Below are 18,090 nucleotides of genomic sequence, written 5' to 3'. Positions count from 1 at the left end.
AGAACCCCAGATATCACACTCAGTTTGGCAGGCATTTGAGATTCAACAGCTTGAAAAATGATCTGGGTCTGTGTACTGTATTTATAGCCTCAGTATTCATCCTGTAGTGTGTCTTGTGTGACAAATAGCTGTCCGGGGCAGGTGTGTTTGGCTGACACACCCAACACACCGACTCCCTGCCTTCCTGGCACCTGTAGGGTCCCAGGTACTTCTGTAGCTGGAGCCACAAAAGTGCCTAGGCCTAGGGACAGATGGCTGTTCTAGAATTCACTTCTACCTTCTCCAATGACTTAAACTCATTTAGCAGCTGTTATTTTCATATTCAAAACAATGTGTCTTTTTTTCTAAGTGAGTTAATTTCTTTAAAAGCAAATGCTGTTAAGGGATTTCAGAAGGGATTTTTAAAAATCCATATATAGACTGTCATAGTAGTTTTTGCAAGGAAACATATTCTAACTCCAGTGAGAGCCAGGAGTATCCTCTTTGGTATGGGAGAACCGTGGCTCCCCTGTGCGCAGTGACCTTCACTGCTCTGTGGTCATGATCCCTTGGGGGCTTTGTGGCCTGCCTTTGTTACCTGCCTGTGCTGTAATGTCTGTGCTGCTTTCATTTCCCAATGTATATTGCAACTCTACAGCTGGGATCTCACAGAAAGGACCGCCCTCTTTGCATGAAAGAACGTAGCTTGGAAATACCAAGTATGTATTTAACTCAACCTGTGATATCACTTTCAAATAGAACTACAAATAAAATTCAAAGAATGTACGAATCATTGCCCTTGTTTCTGTAGACCTAGTATGGCATGGAAATATTAGCTGATTGAGTTCTAAAATCAGAAACTTTATAGATGACAGTAGGGTTGACAATGCTTTTTCTCAACTTAACTTTTGGGGTTTACCTGATGATTCAAGCCATATTAGGGGCTGTTAGAGGCTGTCTGTGTTCTGGTCCTTAAAATCTTCAATTATTTTTATGTATGCCTTATAGCTCCTAGTTCTAATTATTGCTATTTTTAAAACATTGCCTTCTGTGTGGATGGCAGTAATGTTGACAGAAATATCAATACAGAGAGTGTATTGAGGGTAGACTTGTTTTTTTGTTTTTTGCTGATTAGTGGATTTGATTTCTTTTAGTCTTCTATAGAAATATTAGTTAAATTTGATGGTCAGTTCCCTGGGTGACTCACTCTGTCCAGTGTCCAGCTGTATGCACACTGGAATCGACTGGTTTGAGCACTTCTGAAAGTAATGCCCCAGCAGTGTTTTTGGGGTCTCAGAAGAGGACGACCCGGCTGTTCTATGAATCACATTTCAGCAAGCAAGGCTCAAGTACAGGGTGTTGCCTGGACCACGTGTTTCTTTTGCGGGAAAGGAAGGAGAGGATAACGGAGTGAACAGCTGCTCCTGAGGCAACCTTGTGGGATCCCGGTGCCCGCTCTACCCAGAGGCAGCTGTTTTCCTTCCTGTCCCATAGCAGAGGCTTGTAGATCAGGCCTCCTGGGAAGCATCTCTGAGCACAGTGATGAGTGTCTAGAAAGGGCTAAGGCAAACCTCTAAGAAGCTTCCTGTGTTCTGCCTGTGCTTCCCAAGTTGTAGCCAGCATGCCTCGAAGGCGGGTTAGGGCAGCTGCTGTGGAGGGAGGGAGGCAGGCAGCCTACTGTGTGAGTCCTACAAGCTTAGATTGCTGCTGCCCTTGTCCCTGTCACACTTCCTTAGAATGGCTCCCCCAATAGAAACAGTGACTTTTCAATGAAGAGTATTGTGCAGATGAAGTAACTAATATTTGTAACCCTAAAAAGATAGGCATGCCCTACTCCTGGTTCACTCCTGACACCAACTAAGCTCCTTGCTGGCTCAGAATTTCTCTGTGCTCATGCTCTGCATTTTGTTTTGCTACTGCTGCTGCTGGTGGTCTGACTTCAGCCTTTCATTTCATTGTCCCCAATATGCCTTGAGTAGTAGGGATTTCTAATTCAGACTATAGCGAGGAACACTCGGTTCAGAGGAGTTACTCGGAGAAGTCACAGGACTGATAAATGGCAGAGCCAGCCTCCTGTCTTAGAAAACTCCATGTTATTTCATTTCCTGGGCTTTTTAACCCTTCCCCCACCCCACCCCAAATGCTAGGTTGTCAGAATTCAAGCTTGTGATACATAATTTGCCTGAGATAAAAGTGCCAGAAATGTGCGTTTTCTCTAATGAGGCCTTTTAAATAAAAAACACCAAAAGCAGCCATCACTGAGCCTCCCTTGCTACTGAGAGCATGTTCAGTCCACCCTGCTGGTGGGGGTGGGTTACTCATTCTGGATATCCCAGTACTAGCACAGCTTTTTGGCAAGTCCATCTTAAAGGGACTGCTCCCTTGAACTCACTACCAACCTATCAGACTCTGTGCTGCTGAAATTGCGTTGCAAACACCTTAGAAACAGATATTGCTGGAGGAGATGGGGTCATTCTAGGCAAGGCTGAGTGCTTTGCCTTCTGCTGTCGGCTAAGAGGCTTGGAGAAGTCAGGTGAGAGGCTGGACCTGGATCTCCTCCCACACACATCTCAGCTGGACATTTATGCTCTGAAGTCAGGCAAACAGGCAGTGACATTCTTGTATGATCTCTTGACAAAAGAAAAAATATATATTATATACATTTATCTAATATATATGTATATATATATGTATGTGTATATATAGATATATAGATCACCTGGATCTTGTTCCTCCCTCTAAATCTACAGGCGTGGCCTGCTGCTGTGGTGTGTGGCCCCTCCCGAACAGAGGCAGCAAGTCTTCCCAGGCTAAGGACTGCAAGGCACAGAGCCAAGCCTCTCCCCACCCCCCCCATCCCCAGGCATGCAGAGAGAAGGCTATAGGCAGTGGCAGTTGGGGTTTTTTGAACTCCATGAGAACAGTTTTTGTGAGGCACAGAACCAAAATGAACACAGAGGTCATAAAACAAAATTTATCTTTAATTGGTAAGTGTCAACAGCAGTACAAAAGATGGAGTGATGACAACTAGATTAGGATAGAGGACAGTCTTGAGGTAAATGAGCATAAATAGGCAGTTCTTATAGACACTCCCCTGCAGGCGTGCGCCACAGCATGGCATATACATTATCACCAAGGATGGTAGGTCTAATACGTCAGGAAAGCACCTTGTGCAAAAAAAAGGAAAAAAGGAAAAGTAGCTAAGGTGCCAGCATACGCCAGGATAGATAAAGACAGTGTGTCTTTCAACTTTGTCTTTTCCCTTATTCATGAGGCAGAGGAGGGGAAGACTCAGAGAAGTGCCACCAAAAGATTATTCCATGTTGAGTTTTCTCTCACGGCAATACTGCACAACAAAATCCAAGAGGTTTGTGTATGCAACATAGCTAAGAACAATGACCCATTTCTTTACATTTGAAGAGCTTTTCCACTCCCCTCCATCTCTTTAAATCCTTAGCAAACTTCTCTTTTTTTCTCATTATCAAGAGGAGAGTGTGAGAAAGATGTGATGGCCACCCTTAAGGTCATTTAAAAACTTTACACTGGACTGTACAAGATTTTTTGATAAACTATTTACATTTTCAGACTTTCAAACATATTCAAAGCAGCAATAGACACTAGTTTTTTTGTTTTTGTTTTTATGTTTTTGTTTTCTAATTGCCCAAATAGTTACCAGCCATGGGCCAAGTAGGTACCTGCATTATACATAGAATTTCTACAAAGAAAATCTGCACTTAAAACTTGCTCAAGGGTGTATTAAATGTCCCCAGATTCTCAAGGGTCACACCCATAGTGTTGCCATAAAACCAGAGCACAGTACCTTGACAACAGCGTTGCGGTTGTCCCAACAGCCCCACACAAACTTTACACTTTGAAACAGCAGCCAGCATGTCAGTCCAGCATGTCAGTGAATTGTGCTGATTAAATTAACATAGAATACAATCTCACAATATACATCACAAACAAATTACAATGTGGGGAAATAAAAGAGTTACAGTAAGATAAGTTATGTAGTAACAGCTTATAAGCTTGTCTAAGGTAATAAAAATTTTACATGGCAAATACAATAATGAATGAACATAAATGCTAAGCATTCTAATTTGCAGCAAGCTAGAGAAGGATACAATAAAGACTGCAGTTTCCGAAAAGATGCGCACACACATATGACAAAGGAAGACGAACGGAGAATGCCCACGAGCAGACCTGCAATGTGCGGCACACGAGACAGTTAAATATTTGCACATTCCCCATACTCCAAGAGCACCAGCGCCGAGGCCTCACTGTGTACTTGTGGTTCTTCAGGAATAAGAAACTGAGAGCCAGAAATGTCACCAAATTGCTTTCAAGGGTTCCTATTGCCACAGGCACCCATTAAAGGAGCACCTGGAGTAAGACGACTTCAGCCCCTATTCCACTCATCCCTACCTCTGCCCCAAAGGTACTGGCATCCCCAGCACTTGTTCATGAGCTTCTGCAAGGTAAACGATGGGCTGGGGTAAAAAGGAAATGAGTTTTCATATCAACATTAGCAAAGGGGCAGGCTGGATCATCTATGGCATCAGAAACAGAACGTGATTGGCAGGCATAACAGAGCTGTTTATGAAGGGAGAAAACACGTCAGGGGACAGATGGCTTAAGGAAATGATGCAAGTGCTTTTGTAAAAGGACAAGTGAGGTCATATGATATTATTATACTTTGAGAAGTGAGCGTTAAGTGCCAACTCAATCCTTGGACCAATGTGTACAACATCAGGCAAGGCTACAGCCACCATTTCTGTCACTTGCTCATTAAAAAAGGAAGACCTGGTCATTTAAATACATTCCTCTAGCTGCATTTCTTTGCAATTGTTGGCACTTGGTACAGGACTTCTTGTAGGTCTGAAAACTATGAAGTGATTTCCGCCCCCACCCCCATTCCCTAATGAGTTGGTAGAAATCCATTCTTTGCAAAATGAGTGAATTGAGAGCAGCTGCCTCAGCAGTGGCATTCAGGGGACCAGGCCACCTTCCCATTAAGGGGCTGGAGACAATCCCAGCTTTCAGCTAGTGCCTGCAACTCCTGGCTCAGGAGGGTGAAAACCAAAGGAACAACTTGGCTCCCTAAGGCAATGAATGTTGCCTTTAATTTCAGCCCTAGATAACACCATGTCAAACACACCTGGCTCCTGTGGGGTTAATGTCCAGGAGAGGCTCAATAGCACTGTGCATCCCACCCCTGAATTTAGACATCCGCCGTGGAGTCCCTGTCAGGACCCTGGCAAATGAAATCAGGCATGAGGACAAGGCTAGAGGGTATCAAGTACCAAATGGAGCAAACTGATGGATGATGGGCTCCTAAAAGGCTGAGCCAGCTACCAAGGACTACAACAAAGCTTCCCTACCTCCCTGCAAAGGCCACCACCTGCAATTTTGCCCATGAAGTAAAGAAATTGCTGACCTGGTTGCTTGTGTCTGCAGATGAACCTTTCTGTTCCCTCCCTCCTTCCCTTCCCTCTCCCTCCCTCCCTCCCTCCCTCTTCTTTCCCTCCCTCCCTCCTTCCCCCCTCCCTCCCTGCCTCTCTTCCCTTCTGTCCGTCCTTCCTTCCTTCCTTCCTTCCTTCCTTCCTTCCTTCCTTCCTTCCTTCCTTCCTCCCCCCTTCCTTCTCCATATGGCCCATTTTTTCAAGGAGAGGATGGTCTAGTGTCCTTATTCCCAATGACAAAGAAGACCCTGATGTGTTAAGTTCTGGAACAAAATCATTTTGGCCTTTGATTTGAAGATGCTATAGAACAGGGAATACCAAATAAGTTTTTTAATGATCTTGGACTGGCTTGGCAGGGTTTTTAATCATAGCCAGTCTGAGACACAGATTTTTACCTTTAAAATGGAACTCATGCTTCTTGCCATGGAATGATCACAAAACACAGGTTTCTGTGGATTCACAAAACAAATGGACTCTCTCCTAGCCAATGGAGAACATGCAATTTATCAACTTAAGAAAGCAAGGGAGGAGTCTGAGTTTGTGGACAGTTGGCCAAACTGCAAGAGGAGCCGAGGGAGGGGTCTCAATACCGGGGTTGCAGGACACAGAATGCCTGCTCATGGGAGCCATGGGAGCGAAGGCCCTGCATCTGGGAGGCACAGACAGGTCAGCCTTTAGTGGAGTCCAACATGGACGGAGAGAAAACAAAAAGAAAACATAACTTATATCTCATCAAGAATTCATGAACCAAAAATAAATTCTATTTCTATGTTATATTTACACAATTAGAAAAATCTAAAATGAGATGGTAAAGTCATAAGAACTTTGTTTAAGCCCCACTGAAATAAAACAAAGTAATCCCTATGATTGTCAGTCTTCTTTCCCATGGATATTTAGAGCCAAAGTTGGCTAATAAATAGAATAAGCTGTGTATGCACAAAATTTAGATTCAGATACAGCCTTACTGTCTGTCTGAGCCAATGAAAGGGGCGTTTACAATCAGATCAGTCCTGAATAGCCTTTCACTTTGAAGGACATAACTAAAAGTTACTGAACCCCCATACTGAGGCAGAGCTGGAGCTAAAACAAAGTGTTCTTACACACATGTATTTTGCATAAATAAATGAAATAACAAGACATAAAAATGACTCAAATCCGGCAACTGTGAGGCAAGCCCACACGAGTCGAAACAGATGACTTTTGTTCGGGTAGTTTTCGTACAACAGTTTCACATTAGTCAGAAGTGATAAAAAATACCATTTATATCCAGTGCTTATAACACTTACGAAACAACATCTGTGAGTGTGTGTGTTTTTTGTTTTTTCTTCTTCTTACTACAAGCAAAATCAAGTTTCAGTCCTAAAGAACAGTCCTCTGTTCTCCACCAGCCCAGAATATAATTTTGGCATGGTCATAAAAACAAACAAAATTAACCTACTATGCTAAATGTTTGCCTTTGTGCAAAATTAATTATATACAATACAATGCTAGCCGTACAGCACTCTACCAATGCAACACAATAAAAAAATGGAGTGACAGCAAAAGCCAAAAAACCAAAGAGAAAAAGAAAAACAAAAACATGAGAATGAACTGAGGAGGAGAGTTGTAAAATCAAAGAAATCAGTAAGACATAATAAATACTCATTTTTTAAGAAAAATGATCTCCTCCTCATTTGAAATAAATGTACAATAACAAAACTCCAATCCCCAATCAATGTTAAGAACAAAACATTCCTATCAGTACCTTAACAGCTCATAGAGCGCATTCCCAGCTAATAACTGAGCCAGATCTTGTCTAGACCTATTTATTGCTATTAGGTATGGCCTGGAGCACTCTTTAAATAAATATGAAGGTATACTATTTTCTTCCAAGTGACAAAATGGCTCAAGAAATCTGTTGGGGCTGTTCCTATGTCCCACTGATGAGATTCTGGGTTGTCCCATATTAGGCAAGCTGTCCCATGCACTGACACCCTCCCATCGACCCATTCTGCCTGGTGAGGCTCCCCCAGAGGCAATCAGGTCTGAGTTCAGGAAGGTCAACATGGCAGAGCTGAGCTCCCTGCAGTTAGGAGACGATGAGTGGCCCCTTGCAGCCTCCTGGCCTAGTCACATGCTCCAGAGCACGCCTTGACTGACAAGTGCAGTTCATTTGGTTCATATGAGGGCAGGTCCCCCCATTCAGCCATGAAAAGGAGGATCAGACAGAGGAACTTGTCTGCTGCCCCACAAACTATCCATTCCCCAGACTTAACAGTAGGAACATATCATATAGGGAATGTATTTTCCCCCTTCTCCTTCCCTATTTTCTTTCATTCTCTGGATGTATGACTATCTGCTTCTTATCTTTGTTTGGAGGCTGTCAGATGGCTTCTCACATCCTAGCAATTTTGCAAAGATCTCCCGAGATGGCAAGCTTAGGTGCCATGCTGTGACAGCTCCTTTGTGGCCTGCCCACAGAGGCTGTGTGCACTGGGCTTCAGGTGAGCCACAAGGCTCTCCTTAGAGACTTAGCAGGGACCATTATTGTCCCCCTCTGTTGCATGGAATTCAGGGGAAATGCCACCGATGCACATCGCATCCCTCCCTGCCAAGTGAACTTGGGAGAACTCCCTTAATCGGTGAAAGGTCACAGTGACCCTTGAGGGCACCTATGTTTAGGTGTGAGACTGTACCCCTTCACTCCAAGACACAGCCTCAAGCCAGACGTACACTCATCATTCAAAACAACGATGCAGGTATTTGATAGTACCTTATTTCCGAAATGTTTCCAGATGTTCTGGGGACATACACCTTTTGTATCTAGCAGGAAAAGGAGGTGGAAAGGGCTGAAAATTCTTCAGGGAAGGAGGGTTAAAAATTCTTAAATTAATGCCACCAATAATTTTTAAAAAAATAAATAGTAAGTAGACCCTTGACATTCTGGAATGAATAAATTATTTAAGAGAAAATGTGTCAAAGCTTGAATGTCAGGGTACAAGGCAAAGGGAAAAATGGATGTAGTGAGAGGTGGCCTCAGGCCGAGAAGACCCCCATACTGGTGTCTGGTGTGTGTCATTCCACGTCCTGCACTGATGGCACAAAAGAAGCAAACACAATTGCACTGTGGCAACCTCATGCATTCTTTACATCTTGTCTCCAGATTCCTGAGTACGTTACCATTTTCTGGAAAAAAATTAATAAGAAAAGAAGGTATGGTTTGCTATTTTATTTTCAGATGCCAAAGATTGTCTAAGACTTTGCAGTGTCTCCTTTAAGACTTTGAAAATATTAAGATTCAAAAGTTATGAAAAAAGTTTGGCACATTCAAGGTTTAACTCTACGTGTGGACAAAATGGAATTCCGAGGCCTTTTCTGTATGCTCTCCATGCAGCTGCACACGCCGTGGACTTGTCCTGTTTCACAAGACGAAATCTTGTTGTTTTCAAAAGTAATTCAGAATAAAAACACATTCACAACCTGTAGGCCGGCACAGCATACCTGAGTGAGAATGTTTAACCCCATCTAAAACAGTAACTTAAACCTTTATCAACATCCAAAAAGGAAAAAAAAAAGACAAAAATATAAGACTTGTAAGACAGCTATGGGTTGAGATAAGTTTTCAAGTCCTGGTGTCTCATATTTAATATGTCTTCACCTAAATTAAAAAACAACAACAACAACAACAATAACAATAACGACAAAAAACTCAAGTTCATGAAAAAAATCAGGGAAAACTTAATCTGTCTCACACTTTACGAAACAATTAAGACCATTCTGCTGATGTAATTGTGGAGCCACAAATGCATGCGGGCTCTTTAAGAACTTTTTTGTTGGGGGAGGGGGGTGAAATGTCAAGAGTACTTTTTTTTTAATTCAGCAAACAACTACTCCTCAGTTGGCACTGACAGCCTCCGGGGCTTCGTTTTCACTGCTATAGTCTGATTTGGGATCATCTTCATAGTCATCATACATTTCCATCTCATCCTCTCCATTCATCATTTCATTTCCAGCTAAGCTCCCACCGTCTGTCTTCATGGCATATGCACTCTGGATGACTGGGAGACCGGGCTCTGGGCTGGCCGAGGTGCTAGAGCAGTCAGATGTCATCTGAGGTGATGGTGTGGTTGTTGCCATAGTAATAGCACCAGGATACACAACACCTGTTCCTGTGGTGATTGGAATCTGAGGCTGTTGCCTGTATAGATTAAAAAATAAAATAGGGGAAACATCTCTATATATGTTTTTTCTCTATGACTCTGGACTTGGTTTCTGCTGCTCCACGGAACCTATTTACTATTGCATGCTAAGGAGCCTCTCCAGCTCTTGCCTCTTCCATTATATCATCAAGTTCCCCTCTCCTCTGGGCCATTCCCACCAAGCCAGTTATAGTACAGCCCCCTTCAAAACACTTTTTTCCCTTGGCTCACATCCCCTCGAGCTATTGTACATCTTTTCTGATTTCTTTCCTCTTAAATCTTCCTTAAATTCACTTCAACAACTCCTAACACTACACTGAAACAGCCTTGGATCAGTCCAACAATCTCCATACTGTTCAGTTCAAATGTCAGTTCTCAGTTTGCCTCTTACTTGACTTATTCCATGAGCAGCATTTGATACAGTTGGGTACTTTTCTCTTAGCTGGGGCATTATATCCTATAACGTACTGAACACTCTTTTCTAGTCCTCTCTTTCTACCTTGGTGGCTGCTTCTTATCCCTGGCTTCTGACATCTAAGAACTGAAGCACCTGTGAACTTGGTCCTTGGACCTCTACTATGTGACTTTGTCCAATTTTATGACATTAAAGATGAGCACTAAAATTGTAGCTACTTAGGAAATCAAGATCCAGAAGATCAAAGCCAGCATTGATAGAAAAGTCTGTAAGATTCCATCTAATCACCAGCAAAAATAACCAGCAAAAAGCTGGCCTGGAGGTATGGCTCAAGTGGCAGAATGCCAACCAATCTGGGCAAGTAGAAGGCCCCGATTTCAAACCTGGAAAATGCCTCACTTCTAAAATGCAGACTCATATGCAAATGCTTATTTGTATCTGGATGCCTGAACACCATCTAAATCTTAAAGGTGCAAAACGGAACTGGTCATTCTCCCACAAGTCTGTTCTTCACACAGCCATACATTATCATCCCCTAATGTTTACTTCACTTCTCAAATGAAGGAATGTCTTAGGACAGTAGTCTTTAGTAACTGTATTTCTTTTAAATCCTCTATTTGTACAACCAATCAGAAAATATAGTTGGTTAACCCTTAAGAAAACGTCTGGATCTCATGTGTTTTTTACCACCTCCACTTCCACACTCCTGGTCCCAGCTGCCATCTCCTCTAAAAGCAAGACTTCCTATAGGCCATTCCTTTCTCAGCCAAAGTCAGAGGACAGCACTGACTTCAATAATTTTCAATTTCATTCAGAGTCCAATTGAAAGTTTGCACAATGGCACAATCTTTCATTCAATTTGGCTTGTCATGCCTCTGACATCTGTTACTGGTTTCCCTATGCCCCTGTCATTCTGTTTTCTTTATTTCTCTTTGAATAGTGAGGCACAGTTTTGCCTCAAGATTTTGATGCCTGCTTCTTTCTCTGCTCACTTCTAGGTGTCTTACAGCTTGCACCCTCACCTACTTGGGTCTACACACACACCTTCTCGGTGAGGTTTTCCTCTGACCTCTCTATTTAACATTGTATCCATCCTCTGACGCTTCTTGCCACTTTCCTTACTTTACATTTTTTTCTAAAGTACTTATGGATATTTTTACAGTTATTGTTTGACTTCTTGACATTTGTGACTAGAATGACAGGAATCTTCACTGACATAGCTCCAGAATCCAAACAAAACTTAGAAGATAGAAGGCACTGAATAAACACCTGTTGAATGAATGGAATAAATGAATATTCATTCATTTATAAACTAGATAAATGGGAGAGACAGAAAAAAAACCTCTAGGTAGTCTATTTCAGAAAAGGTATTATAAAACCAGATAGCTAGAAGGGAGGGCAATGAGAAAGGATCTGAATATAACCATCTTTAGAGGCTTGAATCTGTTCTGATAAGCAAGGAAAAGATCTAGGAGAGACCAAAGGAGAGGACTAGGACCAATTTTTATGGGAGCAGACAGGCTAATTATGTCTTAGTTTAGTAAAAATCATTTTCTGACACTGGGAGATGTTCCATAAAGGAACCAGTTCCCATGGGAGGTGGAGAGGGCTCTGCCCTCCAGGATCCAGAGCAGAATGTTGCAAGGACACCTGGAGTGGCTGGATGTGAGATATATAATGCTGAGATTCTTTTAAAGTAGAACTGCTTCTGTGGTTGCAAAATCATAAGCTAACATTTACATTGATCTTTGGTTATCAACATGAAAAAGGTCTAAAATTTTAAGTGAACATAACTGAAGAAATCTAGAGTTTTCTAGGACTTTCAAAATATTGCTCGACTTGGCCTCTTAGATTTTCTTTAGTGCCAAGAAAATCCCTAAGCTGGTCTTTAAAAAAATTTTTTTTTAATTGAACATCTTACACTTTCCCAACGTGCTCAAAGGTCTCCATTTTATGGAAGCAAAAAAAATCTTTTTTCTGTCAATCTGACCTTCCCAAACCCAAGTTCACTTCTCAAGGATGCCCCATGTTGGTTGGCTCTATTACATAGAAATCTCAACTCTACTTTGTCTTGATCAAAATCAACATTTCATTATACATTCAGTGTACTCTATGTTCTTTTGTATGGACCACACTGTTATTTGCTAATCTATTCGTGTATGTTTCTGCTTTTTGAACTACAAAATTTTTGGAAATCTCATGTATACAGAAATAATGCTTCATGCTATATTAATTTAGTATGGAGGTAGGTATCTAAGTTAATTTCAAATAACTTCTTAACAATTGACTGCTAATCGATGAATAAAAGGCAAATTGGGCCAGCATGCTTGAACTTTGTCTATTAGGAACTACTTTCCTAGAAGGAATTTCTTCCTTCCTTTGCAAATCAGTTTCAAAACACTGCACATTTCACAATAGGAGCAGCAGGAACGTATTGAACTCTACAGGTCATAAGTATGCACAACCAAACAAAAGTTGGAGATGCTGGCTGAGGTATGAACCGACGGAGGTGAGCAAATAAAGGTGTGTCCTGGATGGAGCTCAGTATCACCACTTGGTTTTCAAATCACAAGAACAGTTCTAGGGTGCACACAGTGGCTTTGCCCATTGTAAAGGGATCACATGGTTCACTGGCCAAGTCCCATTCTTTGCTAATCCTTCAGATTCTTACAGTGGATAAATTGGCAACAAGTTTGGTTTAACGGCAAGACTATATACAACACATCACTGTGCTGATACTGTAGGAAGGAATGGAAATAAATAATGACAGTCTTATCATGTTATTAGTGGAGGTTCCAATCCAAGTGCTTTACAGGACAGTACTAGAAGCAGAGTGGCTGATTTCTGTCAATCCACTTACACTGGTAATTTTAAGCATCTCAGGAGTATGATTCAACTGCTTTAGGATTAAGATCAAAGTAGCAAAGTCACTTGTAACATAAAGCACTGGGAAGTAATATTTCTAAGATAGTAAGAAATATATTCTTGGCTCATGGCATTTTTCTGCAATAACAATATTTATTCTAATTTGGGGCCTTACCATATGCCAGGCATTGTTCTAAGCACTTTTCATGTGTAAAGTTATTTGATATTCAGGATGGATTTTCCTTGTTAGCATTACTGTCATTCTCATGTTGTATATGAGAAAACAGAGGGAGAGAGAGTTTAAGTAAGTTGTCTAGGTGCAAGTAGAGAGTTCACAGGAGTAGAGATTGATATGTGTTAGCTACTACAGCAATGAAAATGCATCAATTGAGCCAGAACAGTGTGACTCTAGAATTGGTGCTTGTCACCACTCTTCTTCATAGGCTCTAAACAATTTGTAGTCTCTAATTGAGAGGGATATGAAATAGCAAAAGGCATATGTTTCATATTCACATAGCGTGTGAATTCTGCCATTCACTAGCTGTGTGGCCTTGAATAAATTACTTAGCATATGAACACTTTAGCAGGGATGATATGGCTTATCTTGTAAATCTGATGTATTTTCAATAATCTGTAGAGTTCACTTTGCAGAGTATATTGAATATACTCAATATTTAATAATTTACTACTATTACTGCTTAAACAATAACCTCAAATTTAATATTTAGAGTACCTGAATAACTTTCCACCCGTTTACAGGCAAGTTACTAAACATATTTTCAAACAAAAAGGGCATTTAGCTATAATTCTTCACAAAAAGGGACAATTGGAGCTATGTCAATCCACAGAATATAATTTCTACATTAATAATATTTTGTAAGGGTTATTATAAAATTCTGATAGTTAATTTTCCCATTAAACGGCTTAAATCCCAGGTAAGAGCTAAATCTATCTCATGTTATTGACAAATTCATTTTGTAATAGCTAAGTAAAAAAAATCTTAACTCATCAGTATAGTCAGTAAAATGAACAAAAATGTTGAGTAATGCTGTTTTATTGGCTTGGTAGTTATGCGTGTCTTTTCAAAATCAGCCATAAAAATTGATCTTATCCTTACTCCAGCAAGAAGTCAATAGTAATGTTGGAAATTTTTGTTTGTTTTTTTTCCTCTGCTCTTCTTGTCATAACTTCACATCTAATGAAGATCAATTTCCAAAGATGAAGCTGTGTTAATAATCTATCAAATATAACTGCTTAAAAATACAAATCCATAACTGGAAATAATACTTGGCTCTGTACAGCAAATATTACCAAAGCAAAGTAGAGGGAAATGTTTTGCATTGGGGATTTAAAAAAACAAAAACAAACAAAAAAATCCAGAACATTCTGATCATTGCCTTTACTTCTGTATGACCATACCATGGTCTAAACTTACAGTTCTCTAGCATACTATTCTCCACTGTCAGGGACAGGAACCTCGGTCTCGAGACATTCAGAGCTCATTTTATGCACCATATATTACACAGGCCTCATTTTTGCAAGTTCTGAAAGCCCTTCCTCAAATAGCACAGCTAAGCTCATGACTGGGGCTCTGAGGTGTATTTTGTGGAAACACAGTGAGAGAGGTCATTTCTTTGTTATTGAGCTGGACAGAGGTGGAGACTGGAATCTGAGTTTTGGAGCTTTCCCTCTTTCAGAAAAGGACTTGAGGTTTCAAATCCTTCCTTTATCTTATGTAGAAGACTAGAGGATTACAGTGTAGACACATCACAAGTGGTAGATTTTATCGACTTTTTGTCATATATTTTATAAGCATCAGTATGTGTTGGGACATTTTGATCCAGAGCTGCTTTAATGTACTCCTTTGTAAAGGAAACTAAACTAACTAGTATCATAATTCACATTTTCAAGTAACTAGCAGAAAACAAAAATGTTACCACTGACAGCTGTTTATAATAAGGTGAAAGAGACTCCCTAAGTCTGTTTGTTTTTTACAGGTAACAGGACCGGTAAGAAAGGCTGGATTTTCAAAAGATACAAAGTTTAAACTTTTAATTCTGAATTCAAGAGATAAACCCAGTATCAGGGATTAAGTGAAGACATTCATCATATAGCCTCCAACATGCATTTTGTTACCTATGCACATTCCACTGAACAGATTTGTCATGTGAATAGTCTAGTTATAGCTCATTGTACTTTAGTATTAAAAGCATTCCTTCAAAAACATCAAACACTTAGAGGAAAGTGATGGCAATTTAGTAATATGTCTTATTATCAAATGTCTTATGTTTCTCTATACCCTAGAAAGTTCTGCTTCAGTATAAAGAAATGCAATAGTTATCCAATGTGATAAAAAGCTAAAAGAAATGTATATTAACTAGAAATGGCAATTCTAAAGTTTACCTTTCAGAGTGTTGTACTAGGCACAATAAGAAGCCCTTGTGAAAATATCACCTCAGATCTTCTCTGCCATCACACAAGATGGAGATTATTATCGGCTTCATTTTCACATGTGAACTGATCAGTATTTGATTCATAGTAGTCAAGACTGAAAAGCTCACACTTCTTTTTAAGACACTCATATACTACGCAGACTAAGGACGCAGACTACTTTTCACTGGCTTGTTGGATTTTTATTCTATTTATTATTTCAAGTTATTTTTTATCCTTTTAAGCACATGCTTCTGAAATCAGCTCTTTGTCCAAGCATATCTCCTTTGGAGAATCCCTAAGGAAAAAAAATACCTCCTTAATTCCATGTGGTCTCTCTTTTCCCATCTCTAAGTGACACTTCCTAATTGTCAGGCTTAGCACAACCTTCAGTTCTTTGTGTCAAGGGTGAATGTTGCTTCCTTTCTGCTTTCTCCACTTCTCTTCCCTCCCACCCCCCATTTTGCTCTTCTCTGGCTCTCACTCTTGCTCTCTCTTGCTCTACCCTTTCTGATTCCAGCTGTTCCAGCTAGGACCTCCAGAATGGTCCTAGGGTTTCCACCATCTGTATTGCTAGGCCTGAGGGTGCTGGAATCTACAGGCATCAGCCGCCCCACTTATCCCAACTACTGTGGTTAGGAGGGGCTTCTGTTGAATGTAGACAGCCAGTCAGCCAAGTCGAAATTTATACCAGAAATCTATTACCTAATTTTAAACAAAATGACATGAAATCAGACTTGAAGATATCAAAAACATGTCTAGTTTCTGATTTAAGCAAGAAAATCCATATTGTTGTTGCTTCCACCACAGAATAATTTACTGCAAGAGGAGTTCTGGATCTTATGCCAAAAATGAGGTCTTCTAACCAATGTCAAGGCCAATTATCTTGTGGGAGATGCCACAACAAAAGCAGACTATTGTGATTAGAGTCAGAAGCACCACCCAGAGAAGCCAGGAAGCTTCTGGGGATTTTCCTAAAGTTCATTTTTATTTTTTTCACTCATGTGTCTGTCTAAATAAACTACCAGAAGCTGTGTGTGGGCAGTGAGGCACTGAGGTTAGTTGGAAGACAGTGATGGGGGCTGTCAGTGGGGAGGGAGTTACGTGGAGCAGGCTTGTTTTGAGGTGAGCTGGAGCCATGTTGCAAAGCTGCATACTTGTGACACAGCAAAAACTCCCCTAGCCAAGCCCTCAATATGTCACAACCCCCTCCCTTCCCTAATCTTCCTCCGAGACACACTGTCAGGGCATCCTGAAGTTTCAGGAATACAGAGCCCAGGTGGCTCCATGCAGAAATACATACCCCACAGTGAAAAACTGCCTCATCTCCTGTCGTCGAGACCGCATCAATTGCTTATACTCTCCGATTCGGAGCTTTTTGCCATCGACGATGCAGGTGCGTTTAGGTCGGGGTTTGTATTTATAGTTTGGGTACTTCTCTAAGTGGATCTTGCTTAGCCGGGCCTGCTCTTCATAATAAGGTTGCTTCTCCTGGTTGGACATGGATTTCCAGCGAGAACCTAGACATAAAAAATAGCCTTAAGTGCTCAGTGGTCAAGGTAACATATTCTTTTTTTTTTTTTTTTTTTTGCCAGTCTTGGGCTTGGGCTCAGGGCCTGAGCACTGTCCTTGGACTTTCTCAAGGCTAGCACTCTACTACTTGAGCCTCAGCACCACTTCCGGCTTTTTGCTATGTGTAATGGTACTGAGGAATCGAACCTGGGTCTTCGTGCATGCTAGGCAAGCACTCTACCACTAGGCCAAACTCTTGGCCAAGGTAACATATTCTTAGGTAAATACAACTAGATGGAGCTCACACCACTTTTTTCATCTTTGCTTTGTGTAGCTCCTATTATCATATACCATTGAGGGGTGTGTGTGTGTGTGTGTGTGTGTGTGTGTGTGTGTGTGTGTGTTTTACTGAGGATTAAACCCAGGGCATTGTACCTGGTAGGCAAGCGCTCTATTTCTGTGTTAACTAGATTGTCTTTTAAATACATCTTTGCTGCTTAGAGATAATTTTCTTCACCAAAGGTCTTTCCAGTTCATCTGCCTCTCCTCTTCAAAAGGTTACCAGCCTGAAATTTCCCCTACCATGCTTCTGAGGATGACAGCATTCACATGAAAAGCTTTCTTGGTACTCAAATTCAAATATCTCCCACACTCAAAATGTGCTTGGTGACGCTAACCTCTGATAAAATGTTAGCGCAGGTTGATATTCTTCCATATATCAAAATGGGCTTTGCCCCATTTATAAACCTCAACTCACATTGGTGTCGATAGCTTGTCCCTCTAATCCTTGCTACTCAGATGACTGAGATCTAAGGATAATAGTTCCAATCCAGTTGGAGCTGAAAAGTCCATGAGATTCTCTGAGTGACTGGAGTGGGGGTGGGGGTAAAAGAAGCCTACACTGGAGTAGATTGGAAGTTTGGCTCAAATAGTAGAGTACTAGCTGTTGGTGAATAAACTAAATAAGACTGAGTTTCTGATTTCAAACCCTAGTATCAGCGTACACACACACACACACACACACACACACACACACACACACATCCACCCTCGACTCTACTTAAAAAGTTATAGTGGCTTGGAGTTGGGCCTATTGGTAGAGTGCTTGCTTAGCATGCACAAAGCCCTGGGTTCGATTCCTCCATACCACATACACAGAAAAAGCTGGAAGTGGTGCTGTGGCTCCAGTGGTAGAGTGCTAGCCTTGAGCAAAAGAAGCTCAAGGACAGTGCCCAGACCCTGCATTCAA

At 41.1% G+C, this 18,090-nt stretch overlaps 1 protein-coding gene across 23 annotated transcripts in view; it reads right to left on the bottom strand.

Moving 5' to 3' along the window:
• Positions 1-8,634: 8,634 nt before the first annotated feature.
• The window catches only part of Sox6 (SRY-box transcription factor 6), a 559,138-nt gene continuing 549,682 nt past the window's right edge, over positions 8,635-18,090 (bottom strand). For 21 of the 23 annotated variants that reach the window (XM_090348077.1, XM_090348078.1, XM_090348079.1 and 18 more), the window contains 2 exons: positions 16,633-16,849; positions 8,635-9,618 (listed from right to left, as the gene is read on the bottom strand). In XM_090348077.1, coding sequence (XP_090204203.1) covers positions 9,315-9,618; positions 16,633-16,849 — 521 coding nt within the window. In that variant the 3' untranslated portion in view covers positions 8,635-9,314. Of the gene's footprint in view, positions 9,619-13,994; positions 14,095-15,522; positions 15,628-16,632; positions 16,850-18,090 lie in introns of those variants that run through there. The other 2 variants (XM_090348090.1, XM_090348091.1) reach the window with 2 other exon arrangements.

This window comes from Megascapheus bottae, chromosome 16, assembly GCF_031878675.1.
Source record: "Megascapheus bottae isolate mThoBot1 chromosome 16, mThoBot2.hap1, whole genome shotgun sequence".
NCBI lineage: Eukaryota > Metazoa > Chordata > Mammalia > Rodentia > Geomyidae > Megascapheus > Megascapheus bottae.
The sequence above is the reverse complement of the archived record's forward strand: the minus strand, read 5'-3'. Positions and strand labels throughout refer to the sequence as shown.